Source organism: Ambystoma mexicanum, chromosome 10 (assembly GCF_040938575.1).
Source record: "Ambystoma mexicanum isolate Mex_15411 chromosome 10, UKY_AmexF1_1, whole genome shotgun sequence".
NCBI lineage: Eukaryota > Metazoa > Chordata > Amphibia > Caudata > Ambystomatidae > Ambystoma > Ambystoma mexicanum.
In genome coordinates, this window is record NC_090932.1 from 104,965,764 (window position 1) to 104,988,363 (window position 22,600).

General features: G+C 44.5%; 1 protein-coding gene across 1 annotated transcript in view; it reads right to left on the reverse strand.

Annotated features, from left to right (window-relative positions):
- PPP2R2A (protein phosphatase 2 regulatory subunit Balpha) overlaps positions 1-20,551 on the reverse strand; it is an 840,776-nt gene extending 820,225 nt beyond the window's left edge. Inside the window, exon 1 of the mRNA XM_069617587.1 lies at positions 19,928-20,551. Coding sequence (XP_069473688.1) covers positions 19,928-19,934 — 7 coding nt within the window. The 5' untranslated portion in view covers positions 19,935-20,551. The remainder of the gene's footprint in view (positions 1-19,927) is intronic.
- Positions 20,552-22,600: the final 2,049 nt, after the last annotated feature.

Here is a 22,600-nt window from a genome sequence, read left to right on the forward strand (position 1 = left end):
GTCCATCCTATCATCGACTAAGCAGACATTAAAGGCATGGGATTGGGCACGCAAATCCAGAGGCATGCCGAGGGACCTGAGCTCGTCAGCCCCAGTGTTCCACAACCCGGCCTTTTCGCCCAGATTCTCCCCCTCGAACTTTAGAAACTGGATCACTGGAGGCCTTAGCTCCCCGAGTCAGCTATTCGAAGGCACCCAGCCGCTGACGTTCATCCAAAGCAAGAGAGTCTTTAATCTCTCGGAGTCAGACAGGTTTTCGTATATCCAACTCAGGCACTGGTGCTCACATCCCCAGACTCGGTAGGCGGCCACACGGGAGCTTGATGCTCTGGAACCAACTGCGGCTGACCCCCCCCCCCCCCAGCCCGAGGACGTATTTCAACGTTGTACCGTCTGTTCCAGGCAAACCCATTGGCACCTAAAGCAACATATATGTCGCAGTGGGAGAGAGACCTGGGACACCCGATCCAGGATCAAGACTGGACTGACATTTGGTCACGCACGCATTTGTCGTCTTTCTGCACTACCAATCGGGAATGCGCGCATAAACTTCTCTTGAGATGGTACTACCCGCCGATCCGACTGCACCACTTCAATCCATCCCTGGACTCGCAATGCTGGCGCCGCTGTGGCTCACCAGGCTCTTACCTACACATGTGGTGGACTTGCCCAGTGGCGGCAGACTTTTGGACCCAGTGCATGGCCACCATTACAGACATTACCCAGATCACGCTGCCATTGGAGCCAGAGCCACTCCTACTGGGGACCCCGATCCTGGGCATCTTTCCAAGATCAGGCCCGCTAGCGGCCCTCGTCACACAACTCCCCCTGGCCGCGAAAATCACAATAGCCAGGACATGGAAATCCCCAGAGGGCCCCCTAATGGTACTGTGGTGGTTGAAGCTCTGGGACATCTTCACCTCCGAGAAAATCATGGCGGCAAGCAGAGGCCGCCTCCACCGCTTCACAAACATGTGGTCTCCGCTGATAGACTATGACCAACGCTTTCCAGCCCTGACAAACCACGTCTGGTGTCGAATGCATTGCGGGCAGCAGACCGGAACCGGACTTCGTTGGTGGATGAGCAGGTCCCGGAAGGTAGCCAGAACTAAGGGGTGGGGGGCGGAAGCTCAGAGACACATGAAAAGGACCTAATGAGGTACATGACTCGGAGGGCTGGAGAGCCGGTGTTCGGACTCAGTTGGTGAGGGAGCAGGCCTCTGGGGACAGCCAGAAGTACGGGGGCAGGTACAGGGGGATGCATGTTTATGAGTCAAAGTTGTAAAGAAGTGCTGAATTGATGTGATACTTTGTTTTCCGGTGTGCTAACTAAAATAAATGTTAAAAAAATAAAAAAGGTTAAGGGAGTTGGAAATCAGGGATTGGATAGAAACAATCGAGAAAGTAAGAGTCTTCTCCTAACAATCCCTTCCTTTCAGGAGAAAAAAAAAACTTGGCTGTCTCCCATTACCTAATGAAATTTCCTGACGCGTTATTAAGAAACAACTATTTAAGGATCAGGCTAAACTTAGTACACTGTGGTGAGGTGCTGTCAAGGCGACAGCGCTATAAAACTGTGGAATTTGTGAGATTCCACCATACCAAACATTAAGGCACCTTCTGTGAGGGAACATGGAATGTACGTTTAGCACTCTTTAGGAGATTTGTGATATGCTCCTCGCAGAATATTTCCAGGCATAATATCGCCTTTACGTCAACAGTGGTACGAGTCCTAAAGCTTGTGAAATAATTGCAAGAATCTCAATAAGTTCGGGAAACGCAGGATCAGAGAATCAGTTTAGTCAAAGATTGTGTTATGATTGTAAATAGTGTGCTTTTTACTTGTTACTACTTCGTTCCCCCCCCCCTTTTCTTTCATATACGGAATATAAAACACAGCATCATGTAATTGTTTTTTACCCCTACAAATGCTTTTTGTATTTGTAATGGTTTGATGCAGAACCAAACAAATAAAAGAAGATAAAAAGAAAAGAATGTCAACAAGTTTGCAAGCAGCTCACGGGTCGAGCACCAGTTGCACACATGTATGCATGTACAAAAAAGGGGGGCCACTATCCAGTGGCAATGGTCTGCCCCTAGGGTGACGCACCAGTTGGGGGCGAGAATATCTAATGTTAACAAAAGAGAGTACTAGTGCATCAAGGATTGGCCCTATTAGGAATAGATAATTTAAAACAATTTCCTATCTAACCACATACGTTGTAACTCCTACATACAGTTGTATATAGCAAAAAGATACACCAACAGAATCAAAAAGTACAAAACAAACAAAGAATATACATACAGTGAAGCCCAACATGTGGGGGCGTGAATAATTAAACAATTACACATTCTAAAAGGTGAATATAAAGTACCTCAAAAATGAATAAAAAAGTAGGAGAGAAACAGAAAAGAAATAAAGAGCAGAGCTGAACGTAATCAAGATCATTTGTCTTGTATGTGTGTGTTCAGTATTTCCTTTAGGTCAAAAAACTTTTCTGAAGATCAATTTAATATTTCTAACTGAGTTGCTGCCTCACAACAAAGTAAAAAGAAAAAAATTGAGTAAAGCATTGTGTGTGGACGGAAAGCCCATCCTCATGTTGAGTTGAGATGGAATCCCAGAATGGAGATTGTTTTTAACTGGTATTGGGTCTGCCACACATGTATGCAACCTGCAGGTCACAGAAATTAGGTTTGTCATCAAATGAATTTGGCCTTTTTGTCATGTACATTTTAAAAAGTGTTCACTCATCAGTATGATGCATCTTCCCCAAAATTAAAAGTTGCCCTATGAGCTTTAGATACACTGACCTACACTGAAAAAACAATGAGACTCTTTTATAGTGGCAATGCTGCAAGTATTCATTATGTAACTTTTAGGGTTGGAATTGCAGGACGGTATTAACAAAAAAAAGTGAGTTAATACATGCCAAACATAATAATTGGCTTTATAAAAAGTATTATCCCTCAATTACTTCTAGTTTGCCATTATTTAAAAAACCTTTTCTTGCCTAGCCCTCCCACACAGCCAGAGTATTGCTGCTGTACTATTAGCTCCTTTGCAATTGCAGAGAAATTGGGGTATAACCCTGAAGACAAGAGGAATTCAGGGTGAGCCGTGCCTTCATTCAACAAGGCAATTTAAATAGCTAGCTGTGATACACAACAGGCAATTTAATTAGCCAGCCTATAGAAGTGCGAAGCAAATTGCTACGCAACGCTGCTTATTTTATGCCTTGATAATAAGATGTAAACTAGAACCATACCAATAATAATGACAAATGCTGTAAATGCCTTTTAGATGCCCTAATGCACATTTAAAAAATGTATAGATTTAAGGTCATGGATAGGTTTGCCTTTTGCAGTGTTCATTTTATTACTACATGTATTTTGTGTCTTCATTCATCTTGCTGTAACCTTATTAATGAAATTAATTTTCAATTATTTATCAAGATGCCCCCTTTCTAAATGTATTAAAGGTGTAGCATGTACTTTGATTGGGATCTGTATGATCACCCAAAATGGTCGCCCAGAACGACCCGCAAACTACTTGCACAATCTTTCAACATACACTCACAGGTTTGAAAGTACAAAATAGTGTTCAATGTATAGTCCTCCATCTCCTTATTAACATGCCACGAGTGTGTCGAATCCAGTAATGAGTCAAATATGCAACGAAGATTATTTTTTAATGTTACATTTTTGTAAATTATACTTTAGTTTCTTTGACATTTTTGTAATGCCCACACCCGAGGTTATCACATCATTTTGTACAAGAGCAGATGGAATACATGACGTAACAGGCAGGGTATGGCAGTACAATACTCATTTATCGAAGAGCCAGGTCTTTACTAGTTTCTTGAAAGTAGTGAGTGAAGGTTTGTTACAGATGTAGGCTGGTAAGGAGTTCCAAAGTGTAGGAACTGTGACACAGAAGCAGACACCACCAGCTCTTTTGCACTTAAAGCATGGAGTAGTCAAGAGTGTGCTGGCACTCAACCCAAGTGCTCATGCTGGGACACTTTTGGTGATGCAGCTGTTTAGGTAAAAAGGGGCTTCTAGGGGGCGTGGCCAGCCGAGGACGCCGTAGGATGCCTCCTCGTTGAGCTCCCGGTCCCAATCCCTTCTCGAACCCCTAATACCCTTAAAATTAAACATGCGTGCCACCAGAATCCATTGACCGATGTCGGAAACCGAGGAGAGCAGATATGTCAGAGCGGAACGCATTTGAACCGCTGCTAAAGAAGTTTTGAACTTTCCGAAGCAGACACCTCACGCAACAAAGATGTCGGACGGAAAGGAGCTTCAGCTCCGACGAACCTGTAACTACCTGGCGTTCGGGATATAATCATCAGACCACGACCTGATGGCTTTGCAGAGGTACCAAAAGCAGCAACATGCCCAGTGAAAAAGGCAAAAATAATCGAAATACGGGGGTTGATAAAGCCGCGCATTGACAGCTGGTCCCCTCCCCACACCCGCCGCCTCGAGACTGGCAGGAATACAACGGTGGCATGGCGGAGAGGGATCATAGAACTTTACACACTTGGCAGCTCTGAAATACATGTCCTGCACTGAAGGTGAGGAGGAGCGGGAGGATCTGCTGGACGAGTATAGCCCTGCACGCGGGGGTTTGTTAATACGCGTCCAGTCCAGTGACTTTAGAACGGACCGCGAAGGGGGAGGAGGAGCTGCGTTAACTCCGGATGCAGAGGCCCATGAAAGGAGGCTCGCTCCAATACCCCCACGCTGGAGGAATAAATACCCCAGCTGGAGAGGATCCCGGACACCTAAGAACACCAGAGGCCCAGGCATAAAAGCCGGTTCGCATCACCGGGGACCCCACTGGGAGCCCATTCCGGTCCTGACAGCAAGCAAAGAAATCAAGGAAGATTCTGGTAGGCGCAGGCAGAGAACCCTGGAGTCGATTGCAACGGCTCCTCTAATGAAATAGCGCCTCAAGACACCCCTGATCGGGAAGCAACGGAGGTAAGGAGACAAGAGTCCCAGAGTTTTGACTCAGCACCGAGGCGAATCACCTCCGGGATACAGATTACGATGTCCAGACAAACTGCGAAATCCAAAAGGACAGGGGTCCGGCGACATCAAGACGATGCTTCAAACATCAGACTCACAAAAACGCAATCAGGTACAAGCATTAGCTCAGGTACATCACCCTCCTGCAGAGGGACCTGAAACTTTAGAAGACCCACCTATCAGGAAATCGGATCTCTTAGAAATGCTACAGGAACTTAAGGATATCAGGGAGAGCGCAAGCAACCTGGCTAAATCCATTTCGGACCTCAACAAGGGAGTCCTGGCAGCAGAAAAGAGGATGGATGAGGTCGAAACAGTGCTAACGGAGCAGGGCCATGAACATGACATCCTGGTGCATAGGGTACAGAAACTGGAACAAGTACAAAATAGGCAGGACGACGCGGAAAACAGGTCCAGACGCAATATCCGTATTTGTGGAATTCCGAAGACAGTGGCGGACTCAGACTTGAACCAATATGTGGTCGACCTGTTCCGTGACATTTTGAATGTGGAGATGAAGAAATTATGCTGGACCGGACGCACAGAACCTACTTCACATATCAAATTAATAAGAACCTGACCCCAGACGTTTTGACCCGGGTCCACTTCTGAAAGTAGACATAATGCAAGCCGCCCGCCAAAAAGAGCCTATTGACTTCCGCTCCACGTCACTCCAACTGTTCCAAGATCTATCCCAAGCTACGCAGGCCCGAAGGAAAAAACAGGGTGGTCACTGACTGGCTGAGAACTAGAAAGGTGTGTTACAGATGGGGCCACCCAACATGCCTCCATTTCAAGTGGAAAGGCCAGAGATTCTCGGTCGCCAGAAATGGCGGATATCATGCAAGGCAACGATGGAGACGATCCCACAGATGGGGGAAGGTTCCCCATCTCAAGATGGCGAACGGGCAGGGAGTCACCCGAGAGGCCAATGGAAACCAGGGCGACCCCAACCACGGAGACGCAACAAAGAGGCACAACCAACAGAACATACCCGAGTGGTCACGCAGCTTCTAATTTCGAGAGACTAGCTGAGGGCACCACCAGATGGGACAGGAAATGAAGAAACGGGCACTTATACTTGTAGAGAAATCACAGGTCAACATGGACGTGCCATCAGGTGGCGAAATGGGGTAAGGAAAAGGGGGAGGGGAAGAGAAAGGGAAATGGGTCAACCGAACCCCACATGTCCCGGGAGGATAGTTCACCCAGTGATATACCACGTTGGTAACATGTTCATAATCCAAATTGGAAGTTCTAATCCAATAGTTAAGGGGGAGGGGGAAAGTTTTGTGTTAACTGTTTCAGGTAGAAGGGCACAATACATATACAAGATTTTCTACAACAGACATGAGCTGGATCACAATGAAGGGGATAAATGGCTGAAAATGAGGTAATGGCAAACTTATCACGTTGAATGTACAGGGGGTGAACTCTCCAGTCAAGCGGAAATATATACTGAACAGATTGAGGGACATGCAAGCCTCAGTGGTTTGGTTACAAGAGATATTTGCTCCCCGATGATGAATGTAGGCTGAAACACAGCCTTCCCGATGCAATACCTGCCCTCCAGTGGGTCTAAGAGAAGGGTAGTAGGGATCTTATTGGCAAAGGGTGTCAACTTCGAAAAGCGTTTTGTCAAAAAGGATCCAGAAGGCCGATACCTGATGCTGGGAGGGAAACTATGTGGACAATTGGTCACACTCATCTCAGTTTATGCTCCCAATGTTAAACAAGACGATTTCTTGCTGAAGGTACTCCCTAAAATAACAGTGGGGTATCGGGAGGATCCTTGTAGGTGGTGATTTTAATGGAGTCATGGACGCAGCCATGGATAAAACGCTCCCAGCTACTCCCCATGACCACTCATTTAGGCAGGCATTCGCAAACATTTTTAAGGGAATTACACCTGCTAGAAACATGGCATTTTTTAAAAATCACATGACAAAACATACTCACTATTCCGCTGTGCATTAGGTTTACTCCCGTATTGATATGATACTCATCTCGGAAACATTGGTCCCACAAGTCACAGACAGACATCGGAATACGATGCCTCTCAGACCACGCCCCAGTTATCCTAAAAATAGAACTAGATCACCCACAACATCAACCCCGCAAACCCTGGCGTTTGAATGAAATATTAAAAGACCTTGTTGTCCGGGTGGGTATAGAACAAACTTTAAGAAACTACTTTCAAGAAAACATAACCCCCGGGATGAACTGGGCAACCATCTGGGATGCAAGCAAGGCAGTGATACGGGGCGAGTTTATAGCACAAGCTTCAAACTATAACAAAACACAGGCGAGAGCGCGAAGTAACATGGAGGCTAACATACGAGCGGCGGAGGAAGAATATCAAAAAAAGGGCTCACAGAGGGCATGACGGGAACTTAAAAAAGCTAGAGCAATTTTAGAAACCCACTTAACAGATGACACAGCACGTCTGCTGGTACAGACAAAACAGTTTTACTATATTCATGGGGGTAAAGCCAATAGGTTCCTTGCCGCCAAACTGAGACACCAGAAACTCCGGAATCGGATAACCCAGCTTCGTAAAGGGGACGGAGACAATCGGGGGAGAGAAAGAAATAGAAGAGGAAATGTTTTTGTTCCATTCTACTAACATGGGGAAAGATAACCTTGATGAGGCAGCACAAGTAGCTTTTCTAAATCAGATAGATTTACCACGAATTAATGAAGCAGATAGACAACAGTTGGAAGCCCCAATGGCGGAGGTGGGCGAAGCAATAAGGGCATTAAAAAGTCAAAAAGCTCCAGGGCCGGATGGATTAAGCAACACCTATTACAAAACATTTCGGCACATACTGGTAGGCCCCCTAACACTTATTTAATTCCATTAGGGACAAAGGACAAATCTCCCGGGACATGAGCCTAGGAACTACGATATTATTGCTGAAACCAGACAGGGGCCCGGCTGAATGAGCAAGCTACCGCCCGATCTCTTTATTAAACTGGGACGCAAAGATTTACTCCATGATAATAGCAAGAAGATTGGCACTGATTCTCCCAGAGATAATACATCCGGACCAGGCTGGGTTTATGAAAGGGCGCCACACATACGACAATATACGGAGGGCTATTGACACGATTGACCTGGGGCGGAGGACAGGCCAAAAATTCTCAGTAGCGGCTCTGGGTGCATCTAGGGCCTTCGATAGTTTATATTGGGGATTTCTCCGATTAACCCTAGAATAATTCGGTTTGCGGGCCAATCTTCATCCGCATGGTCATGACAAACTTGTACATCCTTCCACCAAGCTCATGATCAATGGCAAATTCACGAAAGACATCCTCATTCAGAAAGGCACAAGACATGGCTGTCCACTGTCCCCCCTGATATTTGCCATGGCCATGGAGCCATTTGCACCTAGAGTCCGGGAACACCCAGGGATTCAAGGAGTGGAGGTGGGCAATGTAGGACAACAGAAGATAATTCTCATTTTCCTAAAAGACACAGGAAATTCCCTGCCAGCAGCCATACGACTACTGGAGGAATTCGCACAGGTCTGAGGCTTCCATATTAATTATCCTAAATCTAAAGCCCTTAATATCACGGCGAGATGACCTGAATTCCGGAATGGGAAAAATCATACCCGCTAAAATGGGAATGTAAGTCGGTGAAATACTTGGGGATACAACTAACCTCCCGTTATGATAGATTATATGGTGCTAACATCCCGAATCTTCTCAAATCCCTAACTAGCGATCTAAAACGGTGGGAAATGCAGGAATTGTCCTGGATGGCACGTATTACGGCAGTAAAATGACCCTGCTCCCAAAATTTTTTATATATTCAATAGGAGCCCTACCGATAAAAATCCCTGGTCCAGCTATCCAAACACTGCAAAGAGATGTGATGTCCTTTATCTGGGAGGTGGGGAGGAAGAGGCCAAGAATACCAAGGCAGGTGCTTTTCAGACCACAAATATCCAGGGGACTGGGGGTTCCGGAGCCATGCCGTTACTTGTGGGCAGCACAAATAGCCCTGATGTTACAATGGGCAGCTGGAGAGAACCACAATCAATGGCTTACAATAGAAAGAACGGCGACCAAGACTCCCCTAGGGAATCTTGGCTTTCTTGCCACAGGGAAAAAAAGGGTCCACTACTGGAATCGACAAAGACCACTTTATGGTACTGGGACAGAGTCCTGCGACATAAGAAAATCAAAATAGGAGAGGGCCCGTTGGCCCTGATCGCTTATAATCCAGACTTTACCCCAGGAATGCAAGCCAACTTCTAGACACAATGGGTAGGCAGAGAGGGCAACATAACCCTACAAGACCTATACGCAGAGGGGACACCCCTAACTTTCGAAGATTACAAGTCTAAATTCCTCTTACCGGAACAGGAACGTTATAACTATTGTCAGCTCAGGCACTGGGTTTCCAACGCTAAAGTAAAAGAAAGGGCAACCAGAAACCCGACAGGCATAGAATTAACAATACAGGAAGGTCAACCAGAAAAGGGCATAACTAGACTATATCGCCTCACAGGAGAGGCTAACCCCGAAAATAAACTTACTTACATGCAAAAATGGGAGGCAGAGCAGCATACAAACTCTGCCTTAGATGGAATTGCGGACAGTCCGGGGACCTCATACACATGTGGTGGTCCTGCCCATTGGCAGCGACCTATTGGAAAGAGATTCTAAGCCATATCAAAGATGTCACTGGGGTGGAACTGCCTCAAGACCCATTGGTGGTTTTGCTGGGGGAGGAAGTGGAGGGGAGCTACGCGAACTCAGGGCCTACAGCCACCCTTATAACAGACATGTTGAGCGCGGCCAAAATAACACTTGAACAGGCATTGAAGACAAAGTAAGGCCCAATAACAGCCATGTGGTGGGTTACACTATGGGGGGTGATGGCCATGGAGAAAGTGACGGCACTGGCCCAAGGCTCCTATACCAAATACGTAAATATCTGGCTGCTGTTTCACGAGTTCATGGATGACAGGGAGCAGATGTTCTTTAAACCAAGGCTGCTTCGGGCAATATCCATCATCTGAAAACCCTGTTTCTAAATCACGGAAGCCGAACTCTGGACTATAAATGATTCACTCTGTTGCACTTATGAACTGGAATGTTGAACCTTCTACCTTTAGGTTGGGACAGGTTGGGAAGGGAAAAGGAGGGGGGGGGGGGGTTAAGGGATTGTTACTCTATTTACATGGGCAACACAGCCATATGTATTTACACTAAATCCCCGGATAGGGGCTGTACTGAGTTTTTACTGATTGATTCATGTCTGTGTTGCCTTGAAAATTAAATAAAGTTGATAAAAAAAAGAAGGGGCTTCTAGATGGATGCACTTGTGAGTGGGGGCCAATGTTTTTGACTGGGAGCCAGTGCAATTCTCGCCTGATAGTTGAGATGTGGTCAGAGCGTTTAGACCAAGGGCGGCACAAAGTGCTTTATTCTGAAGCAGCTGGAGTTTATAAAGATTAGTTGATGTTGTGCCCATGAACAGAGGATTCCAATAGTCCAATTTGGAGAGAATCAGAGCACGGGCCATGGTGAGGCCATTGTTTGGAGAAAGGAATTGCCTGCTAAGAGAAATTAGTCTAGCAGTGTAGGCAGTCGAGGAAGCTAGAGCATTAATCTCGCCATTGCAAGGTCTGCTTCAAGGTAGACTTCCAGTGTTTTTAAGGATAGGGATGTTGGATCCATCGATGCAGATGGAGAAGAAGGAATCAAGAGTCGAGAAGTTAACAATTATGAGAAGCTCGGTTTTTCATCATTTATGCAGACGTTAGGAGTGGCCATCCACTTTTGGATAGTGCTGTACACAGCATTGATGGTGGCATTGTCTCCCGTGAGGTCACCAGTGACGGGAATGAGAATTTTGATATTAGCAATGTTCGTTTAGATGATCTTCCTGGTGTAGTAGGTCAAAGAGGGGTTTTGTATAGGTGCTATAGAGTGTAGGGGAGAGGCATGATCCTTGAAGAACTCCCAAGGGGGCAGGAATGGGGTGAGTTGAAGAATCCCCAATGAAAACTTGTGTGGTGCAAAGGATTTGATACAAGCACAGGCTTAGGGGAAGAAGTGAAAATGCTGGATAAGGTGGAGACAAAATGTCAAGATCGACATGGTTGAATGCAGCAGAGTGGTCTAGTAGCATTAGGATTGCAAGGTTGCCAGAGTTTATACTGTAAATGATCCAACTGGTTATTAATGATCATACTATCATTAATGTATATGTAACCAGCAGTTGTACCCGTGCTTCACACAGTAATTAATACAAAAAGGTATATTTATATTTTATATTTTTGACATTGTCTACGCCTAGCCTGTTGGCAAGTATGCCGAGCATGGATTGATCTTGATTTTCATTACATAGACAGCCCATGGAAGTGAACTCCGACCATGCCCTACGGTGAACCAAAATGAGTCTTTGATAGAGACTCAACAATATTGTTTTGATATGTTACTGTGTTACATATGCTATTTTCCCCCGCCATTGACAATCTTTTGACCCGGTTAAAAATGTACTTGTCAATCTACTTGCACACATTTACTGGAACCTACAGAACTCGCTTGGCTTTAACTATGCTTCATTAATTCTTACATTATTCCATATGCCGAGTGTCAATGGACCCTCCCATTACTGTTTTTTCCTCCCCACCACCCCTCCAGCACTATCTGAAATGTTGTCAGGCCTAGTATGATAGTCGCTTGTTTTGTTCCTCCCCTCCCTTTCTGCACCCCTCTCTCACCTTTTGTTTTTCTCCGGCTCTACCAGAAATGTCATCAGGCCTAGTACGGTAGTCGCCTGTCTGTTTCCATTTCCTTCCCACTCTCCCCCTCCCTTCCTTATCTATGTCTTAGCACTTACACTATATGAAATGTTGTCAGGCCGAGTACGATAGTTAATTTCACATCCTTACTGTTCATGGCCTGTAAGAATGGGGTTGTATTTTCCCTTGTTCCCTCCCTTGCCTTGAAGCGCTTTGAAACACATTGTGTATAGGCGCTATATAAATAAACGATCATAATAGTGCGTCAAGTTCTTTATTAAAATCATCTGTTTTTCCCCTGTTGTATACGTGTTTCAAACAAATATTTTTGGTCTACGGTCTAACAAAAATAACGAATGTGTTCATTTTAACAGATCTCGATTTGATAAATAAGAGCATGTGACCGTTTTTGGTTGACTAACAAATCTGTGGCAGCTTCAATATACATTGAAGGTTAAGCAAATTTTTCTAAATTACTACATTTATATTTTGTCAATTTTCATATTCAGAGGACGATCGCAATTTGTCTTACGCGTCATTGCAACTTGATCTAGGGGACGTGTCAATGATTGACGATCTCTCTTTTGGGAAGGCGACTTGGATACTCTGTGTGCCAGTATGATAGCCAAGAGTCGAACTGCTCCGTTAACACTGATGAATGGGTGGATGAACTTTTGACCATTTCACCTTATGAGAAGGCAATTTACAAGAATGCCGATATTGAGAGAAATTCTGGAACATTTGGAACCGGTTCCTGAAGGTCTACGGTTCATTTTCATTTTATATACACGATGTGATGTCTCAGTAGCTAAGAAATGTACTTTATGTTCAATATTTAATTGATGGTTCCTTTGGCCAACCATTTTCTTCATGGTTCTCTGTCCTTTCTTGGTTTGTCTTTTACCCTTTTGTTTCCTTTCTTGCCTATTTCTTTCATTTGCAGAATTGGTTTTTATATGCGCTGTTGATTGTTTGCTTAGATAGTGGAATTTTTTGCTCATGTGTTGGCTGTATATTGTAATTCTGGAATAAAAATTTAAATCTGAGATGTCACTTTTTAATGTCTGTGGGATAATAATGTGACCTGTTCATAAATTATCTTCATCAGTTTTTGGCCTCATACGCATCTATTAGACCACAATTTGTATTAAGTGTGCAATTTTGTACTTTCTATATACCTATATAAAAAAAGGTATTAAATAATATATTCAATTGGTAGCATGCTACAGAAATAATTGAAGGAGGAGTGGTGTGGGTTCAGTTATGCTTTTTTTACAAGAAAAAAAATTTAGCGTTTGTTCCTTAAAAGAATACTCTTTGAAATAACTTGGTTAGTGAAACCATACCCACGAATGGGGGTGGGAGTAATCAGCATATTTCAACTAGTGCATATTTGTTCTCTTACCAGTTTTTAACTTTAATTTACAAGAGACGCTTGTGCTCACTTTGGAGCTCTGTAAGACACTAGCGATATACAACAGGAATTTTCTATTAATTTAGTTATTCTCATCATTACAAAAGTTATACAATGTATGCATCATTTAATAAAAAATGGTTATTGAAAACCGTAATAAAGTATTTACGACTAAATGCATCATTTTTTAAAATGCTTCCATCACTTGCACTGAAGGACTATATTTAAAAGGTCATTCTTCTTTACCTATTGTATGGAAAAATACAAAGTGAACAGTGATTATTTTATTTACGCTAGTCCTTCTTTAGGGTTTTATCAACTTTGAAAAGCCATATATTGAAAGTAGTTAAATACTGCTATGTTTTAAATCACTAGTTACATGGTCATAAACGTCAATTTTCAAACCATCTCTTTGTGTACAAGGAGCCTACTGAATCAGTGGTCGAGTAAAGGTACACAAACTTGATTAAAAGTGGTCATGTGTGTCATTTGAATTTAAATTATAAAATATCGCCTGTTTCTCGATTCAGGATTGTGGGGCTGGGGGTCTATGCCAGGGGATGTTTCAGGGATAGCCCTTTAGAGAAAACATATTAAACAATCACTACAAAACCTAAGCAATATTCATGGGAATCTCAAGATCACTCTTTACATTGGGGCAGAAGAAGCAACACTGGAAAGTAGTGAAAGGTCTCAAAACTCTGACAGGTTGATATTGCCTAAAAAGTTGGACGTCAAGCCTTTAAAATTACTGCAATAACAGTTGGCAGGACTGTTAAGTTGTAGATTCTTACCCATCATACTCCCCCAAACATCAAAGAGACCAACTGGAGTCCCTCGATTCAGGGACAAAGACAACTGTTGCTACATGATCATCTTCAGTTTCTCTAGCGTCAAGGTCAATGTTAATGCAGACCTTTTTTTACATCCACTTGAGTGGCCTACATCCCACCTTACTTACAAGCGTATTGAAATCGAAAAAACAACTTATGAAAGGTTTAAGCATGGTTTAAAAAAAAAAAAAAGATAACACGGTCTTTAACTGCTCACGCTAAATTAAAACGCTCACATAAAGCCACCCTGACCATCCATCTTATCTACCAACCATCAGGGCCCATCACCATCTTCGAGGATGACCTCATGCAGCTCATCTCATCGAACCTTAAGCCCACTACACAACTCCTAGTATTAGGAGACGTCAACCTTGGATACAGCAACCCCTCAGACACAGAAGCCACCACCTTATCCACGTCCTTGAAAGCTTTAGGCTGCACCCAACATAACAAGAGGCTACCCATTCCCATGGCATCAACTGGATAGTGGACCACAAAAGCAAAATCTCCATCCTTTCCAACTGGCCTCGCCCATGGTCCAACTACGACACCATCTCCTTCACCGTCCCTATGGACTCCATTCGCACCAAGCATGCGCTGGGCCACCCTTCCACCATGGCCTGCAGCACACGCAACCTGACCCACAACATAATCACCCATTCAGCTCAACCAACCTCGCCCTTCCGCCCAAGACACCACGTCTTTGGTCAAACACTACAATGCCTTGACATGCAAGACAATAAACCTCAGCGGCCCCCTCAAAGCCTGGAAAAATAAGAATCCTATGCACCTCAAATCCGGGTTGGCCCTCGATCTCTGCGCCACACAAGCATCTAAAAGAACAGCGGAAGCCACCTGGCACAAAGATCCTTCTACAAGCATCAAAACTCACCTGTCCAAGATCTCTACCCAATACAAACAATCGACCCTTAGCTCCAAATTAGCCACCCACAACGGTAGAATCACCAAGGCTACTACCAGCTCACGCTAAATCTTCCCCATCCTCCAGGAACTAGAACCCCCCCTCCCGAACTCGCCACCTTCCACCATCTCAAAAGACAACACTTGGTGCAATAGTATCCAAGACACCTTCACAGGCAAAAATCACAACTTCAAGCAAAAATAAAAGCCAAACGTCCACACCAGCGCCTCACTTACAGATCAAAGAGACACCCCCCCTTTTCAGTTCCAACCCATCAGCACCTCCACCCTTGCTAAAACCATTACGGAATCAAACGATCCTGCTGGAAAGGAGACTTCTGTCCAGCCGCCATAGTTTAGGAATGGGCAGACCCCTTACTTCCACGCATCAACACCATCAACTCCTCCTTTGCCACCTGCACGTCCCCTCTATTCTGAAAGAATCAAGGATCTCTCAGCTGCTCAAAAGACTGGTCTCGACCCTACCATTCCCAATAACTATCGACCCATGACAATGGGTCCCTTCCTCCAGGCAATCATGGACACAGCCGACTGTCGACAAAATCAGTCATTCCTTCAATGCCACCAGATCCTGGGAACTCTACAATCAGGCTTCCGCCATAAGCGTGGGACAAAAACAGCCTTCCCAGATCTGAAAAAAACAACTTGATGACGCTAACGACAGGGGTGCCCTCTCGCTACTAATACCACTACTTTACCTCTCATCGGCACTCGCCCTCGTAGATCATGAGACACTCAGTCAAGCCCTGACCTCTTCGGCTCACTTCTCCTTGCAAGCCACCAACTGGGTTGCGTTGTTCCAAGCTGACAGATCTTCGCGAGTCTTCGCCAAGGAAGCCACGGCCAACCCCACACCTACATTATGTGGCATACCCCAAGGATTGCGAGTCTCCCCCATACTCTACAGCATGTACACAAAACCTTTGTTCAACCCCCTTTACTCTCTTGGCATCACATACAGCAACTACGCCAACAATATTATCCCCTTCACCAGCGACCACTCCAAAGTCATTCAGAATTAACTATCTACAAATCCATCAAAGCCTGGATGGCCGCACACAGCCTGTGCCTCAATGATGAAACAGAGCTTACTCTTCATTGGGCCTCCTGGCAAAACTACCACAGTCCTACAAAACCTGCATCATTGATGGCCATAACATCCCGGTTGCTACCTCTGTCAAGAACTTGGGTGTGTACCTTGACACCACTCTGACTATGACCCGCCAGCCCAACCATATTACCTTGTCATCCAGCTACGCTACCAAGAAAGAGGGACTACATTTGAGAGGCTAGAAAAGCTCCCTCTACAAACACTGCCTCGTCACACCTAGGTTCAACTGCACAAGATCGAAGCTTCCCAGTAAGGGCACCTGCACTCTGGAACGAACCCCCACCCACCTGCGAGACGAGCCTCCCTACATCTTCAGAAAGCGCATCAGGACACACCTCTTCACTGTGTTACTAGCGCCTAGATGCCCATGGGCTTTGCGGGCTGAGAATAAAGGTACAAATAAATAAACCACGCTGGAAGATTACAATGGATTAATGAGTTTACAATTTAGGCAATTTGATACTTTGACATGTTTCCATATGCAGATTTACCTGGGTTTTAAAACAATTAGAGTACCACACCACTTGCTTTTTATGAATTAACAGTTCCGCAAATTGTGACACGGCAAAGGTGCAATAACAAAAGTAACTGTTGGGAGAAAAATCAGACATCCAGGGGTATCCTAGGACCCATAAATTGTAAGTTTGGAAGCCAGAAAAGCGACTGATCAATTTGGATGTGCCACAGTCGGACTTTAGGAATGATGGGTCTATTAAAGCAATACAAATGGTAGTGCTAGAAGTTGGGTCTTAGTGCACATGGTCTAGCTGGTTATGATGTTCATAAAAAGGAACCATATTACAAGAAAGCGACTATTCAACCATGTTGGAAATGCCATGATAAGAATTATTCTATATCTTACATTCCAGCAATGTTCTCAGATGGAGTATTAGCTATGCAATGTATGCAGTTATGCTGGGCACTAGATGACCAACATATGTGGTAACTAAGTGATCCAAAACAAGGGATCAACTGTTTTATTGGTTACCATGCCGTATTAGCACTTTAAGAGTTACTGGTCCAATTAAGGCAAATTAAAAATGTAGAGTGTGCAATTGGAAGAAACGTGAATAATCTATTAGTATACATGGAAACATGTGGAATGTTCAATTTGATACAAAAAATATGATCAAGTTGGTGGGGATATGTTGAAAGGAGTATCTCTGAATGTTATTGGAAATAAAGATAGGGAAGTATTTGGAGGATGTTCGATCAAAGCAACTCAGAAAGCCGATGGCTGGAAGGTTTTCAGCCTGCATGACAAAGAAAAGGGAATGACCATATACAAATAAGGCTTTGCCCCCACGTCAAAATGGACCAGCCCGAACTGCTAAGCCAAATCTCTTCAGCACTAATCCACAAGCAACCCCAGAAATGTTTCAGCTTAATTTGGCATAGTACGGTGTAGTTTATTTATGGTCTCGTGCAGAATAGTGACCTAGCAGCTCAGGCTAGATTGCCCTTTTGGGGTGGGATCAAGCCTTGTGTATTGCATGCCCCTTCTAAAAGAGGGTTGGTCGGTTGCCCAGAGCCATTTCAGAGGTTGATCATTCTAAACCTACCGTCTATCATTTTTCAGTTTTGTGCATAGCTTTAGATAATAGCCACGACTCAATATGCCTTCTTCAGTAAACCAAAATCTGCTCTTGATAAATTGGCCTCGTTTCCTCAACCTTACGTAAATGTTGAAGATGTTTTTACCATGGTGACTGATGGAGATAGATCAGTTATGTCCAAAAGAACACTCCTGAATGGCTATTACTAATTTGAATCCGAGATTATAAACTGGCTAACGTTTACTTCCAACACATCAGGAATTCATCATATACCTTCATCGGTGGTAGGCATTAAAGCGCTGAGAGTATATTATTTCCTGATCTCTAGAAACTGCACGCCATTTTAAGCACTTTAACTGAGACCCATCATAGCGCAAGAGCAAATAGAAAATGGCGTGGCTTTTATCCAATCTTCCTAGAAGAGCATAATATAAGGCAGCTAGATATAAACATGATTTGGCGATGTAGTAGGCATCTATATGGCTCTTCCTTTCTCCTGATGTACATTGATACCACTTCCAGTGGTCAGCTGAAATGACGGATGGCCAACATTCTTTCCAGTAGAGGGTAGCATTGTACCCCTTGACATAATGAAAAATAGCAGATAGTGACTAATTTATGGGCAACGTGTTGACAGTTGGTTCTGTGGGTAAGGACAAATGTGTTTATGGTAAGGAGGTGCAACAGTAATGTCTCTAGGCCAAGTTTGTAGTCTTAAACTCTTTGGGATTCCCTATGTCAGTTAAGCAGGGAGAGTCCAACCAATACAATTAGAGGAGGACTTAGTCTGGCTCTATGGTCCCCAGTGCAGGGCTTCAAGAGGAATTAACAAAGTTCTAGATTGGATATAGCCCCAGGCAAGCTTTAGACACAGTTGGGCAGGGAGTATTTGCCAATGGCAAATACCCACAGCTGGGAAGAAGAAAGGAGGAGTGGCAACTACAGTGAATTTAAAAAAAGCATTGGCAAAAACAACAGTTTGGCCTTTTATGAAGACAGATAGGCATTTGCTCGGCACCAATAAATATTACCCGGAGATAAGATCCCAAACGCTGATCAATTAAGTGATTACTTGGACATATGAAGGCACTGCTTGGCAAACACCCATCTAATACCTCAAGCAAAAACTGTTGGTTTTGTTGATGCTTGTATTTAGAAGGACTTCAATGCATGAAAGAGAAATCATGTGGCCGAATGCACTCTTCGCTTAAGCATTATTATACCAGTACCTCTTTGGAACTGCAATTAACCCATTAACTGCCAGCAGACTGCTTACAAAGGACACTGGCAGTGACAGAGAATAATATCAAGGAGATCTCGGGAGGATGTGGAGGAGGGCGCAGGTAGTGGGTGTTAATGGCCATGGGGGGTCAAGGGGTAGGTAACAAACAACACCCACAAGCTGTGTGTTATTCCTCATCTCTCTCCTACATGTATTCCAATGCATTCGTGTGGGGTTATGGGTGGCGCCACCTACAAAGATCTGGTGTTTACCCTAGCGCCTAGATACTTGCAGCTACGCTGTATCTGCACGATCGAACGTGGCTCACTGGTGTTCATGGGAGAAGAGTGAGCGGCAGGCTCTCATATTTTAAGCACTCGCACATCAACAGAGTACCAAAGCGTCGCGCAAGAATGTTTACAGCAGCTGGTATAGTGCAGGTGCTTAAGAGATTTCCCAAGCCACGACTAAATTAAATAAGTATCAGGATGGGTATTTCTTTAAATGAGCAAAACAAAGCGACCCGTACTTGCATTTCGCTGGATTCCAAGCAAGGTTTGCTTAATAATACAGTCGTGCTTGGTATGATGGTTCAACACCAGTGGAGTTACACTATAAAAATGCGTTGGTTCAGTAAAGCGAATGTGTCACGTTAAGCATTAGTAATTTCAACGTACTCCTCTGCATGTACAAATCAAGCGTGTGAGCGCTGCTCTCTGTACATTCCATGAGTACAGAGCAGAAGCATTAAGCACAAGTCAACCACACCTATACAAAAGGACATACTCCGAGATCAAAAGTAAACCCATTTCCACAGTCCGCTGCATTCATAGTCACTGTTCCGGCCACCTTTCTTTGGGGGCACCGCTGGCATCCATGCACTCTGCCACTATGATGTTCACTTCACCCCTACGTTTGCACATAGCATTCAACACCTTTCCCTAAAGGTGCAGCAAAGATCAGAGCATGGAGCGTGTGGTCACCCACCACCCATCCAAGTAGGAAGGCATCCTTCCTTGCACACAGCTGGCGCGGCACTTCATACCTGCCATGCTGCTGCCGCCCGGGGACCCCGCTCCAGAGGCGGGGCTGCGGGTGTTTGAGCCCGGCCTCCTCCTCTTCCTGCTGATGATCCTCGGGCCGGACGGGTGCACGGGGCGGGGGGCACAGGGGAGCGAAGCTGCTGAAGGCACTCCCGTCACTGCTTCCTGGGGCTGGTCCCTGCCCGCCTCCTGGGGTGTCTCTTCCGGGGTGTGTGTCTATGAGGGCGTCTCCTGTTGAGGGTGCCTGCCCCCAAACTCAGCCGACCTCTCCTCCCTTAGAGACCTTTGCGCTCCTCCAGTACTCCCCTACTAGCTTGGTTTCCTTCCTTCTCCGGCCGCCCTGCAGCAGCACCACCTCTTCCACCACAACTTTCAAAATGGCGCCCACACTCGTTCCGTCAGCGACGTCACCGGGGAACAGGGTGGAAGTCACATGCACGAGCTTGTTCCCACCAGAGGGGCTCTCGCCGTGCACATCAAGGGTTCAACGGACAGCGGGCGGAAAAGATGGGAGACTGCCGAGAGCCGGGAAACTCGCCTGAATGAGGAGGCGTGGTCGGAAATGGCAACGTCGCGGGAACAGCTTGTGATTGGTGGATTGGGTTTCGCTTTACGACATGTACAATACACTACGTACGTGCCTTTTCCAATGACAGGGCGTCGTAAGGAAGGCCTCCATGATGGGATCAGGCAAAAACATCGCAAGTGCCAAAACACCATCCAGAGGGCAAGGCGTGATGTTTTGGTGTTCAAGTATTTGTATTAAGTTTTAAGAAACACTTGTCCAATTCAGCAATAACTCATACATATGTGTGATGATGCAGTGACTGTGGTGGCGGCTGCCCTTTAAGGGCGTATGTTATGTTAATGTTAAAGGATATTTGTACCTGCCATTATCACCACCAGAGTGGTCGAGCGTATAAGTGCAAGAGAGCAGTGATGTACTGTTGGCCGCTTCAGTTTTGGTTAACACTGTTCACTGAGTTTGGGGATGCTTTCTCGTTGGCAGCCATGGTGTTTCCTAGTGTGTGAAGCTATGTGTGGTTTGTTTTGTTGTTGCAATGTAGTGAAGTTTGTGCAGTTTGTTGTGCTTTAGGGTTGTGGTTGTGTTTGGTTGGAGTTTGTGAGGTGTGTAGGAGATTTTGTCTTATTGGGGTAAATTTGGGATTTGGCGGTATTTTCTTACCGTAAAAATATTGGCGGTAAATTAGTGTTACATTTAGAGTGGGTCTGGTATCACACTATTTTATTGACCATATCTTGTTAGCTTGTATTGGCAGTAATTTTAGTGGTATCTTACCTTGAGGCATTTTCAGAATTATCTTATTCCTGTGGTATAGTGGTGAGCATTTTTTTTATACTATAACTCCATCATAAAACAAACCTTTCCTTTCTATTAGAATGCCTTATAGTCGCCTGTAGAGAGCCCCAGACTTAGAACACTTTAGAGAATCCAATGAGCTTATTCAAGGCGCCACCTATAGTTTGTGGCTGATATTACTGGTTTATATACATCCAGTAATCTATGTGCCGGATTAGGCACCCCTTCCCATCAGCATGCAAGGAAGGAATCACTCATCACACTGCACACAACTTTCTACTTTGTAGATGTCTATTACTGACATTCTCTTATTTGCTATTTTAGCTACAGTGATAAATTGGTAAATACGCTGCTACACTGGTATAAACCTCCCCTCTGTACTTCACATACATAAATGATTCACAGATGCATAAATGACACTAAAGTCTCAGTTGTTTTTTTATATACATTTTGTATTACATGCCATTTACAAGCCATCAAATCTTACCACTTATTGTTTACAGCATCACCTGCAAATTATAGAGAACAACAAAACAAGCATGTATTTTTTAGACACAATTTTATGTTCCCACGCTTTGAACATAGAGAGAGAAATAAACATGCAATTTTTTCTAACCTCTCTGAACTGCAATAAATCCTAGCAACACACGTACAGCATATTTTTTATTTTCTTTCCTCACTTGGCACAAGTCTCTTACCAAGGCCAGTAATCTGAGATTCCCGCACAAACTCGCTGTCTTTTGCAGTCCCAGTGTCAGCGCAAAACTCTTCCGTACATGTTTGGGGAGCGCCAACTGATTAGATTTAAACTCAGCGCTCGACCCTCTGCAATGGCACCGTCTGTCTGTCTTCTGAACCCAACACAAACTGACAACTCCCTCTTTTTTCTTCATTAGTTAAACTCTCATTCAGCCCCCTTGTTGACGGGGATTGTCTGCCTATAATCCCTACCAAACAGGGTAAAAAGAATGTGCCCTGTGCTATCCTTTGTTTTCAAAACAATGAAGACTTCATGTCCATAGTAACTGTTTCGTTTTGGCTTCCTGCATCTTACATATTTTCTGTTCTCCACAAGCTGAATAAAACGCTAGTGTGCGTTTCCTCATGGAAAAAATGAATTTTAAACAGTACACACAAAACATGGATTGTACCTCATTGTGCATAGAAGATTGCATTATCATGTTAGAAATGAGCACTTTAGTAATGTTAGTAATTTTAATCAGTTATGTATTCCAATGTAGTCTTCACACATGAAGCATCCAATATAAATTGTGCACCTCATTATTTTAACCTGGCAGTACACTGAGTTTTTTTTGTGTGCTCTGAATGCCTACAGTTTCAAACTGGGCTTGGC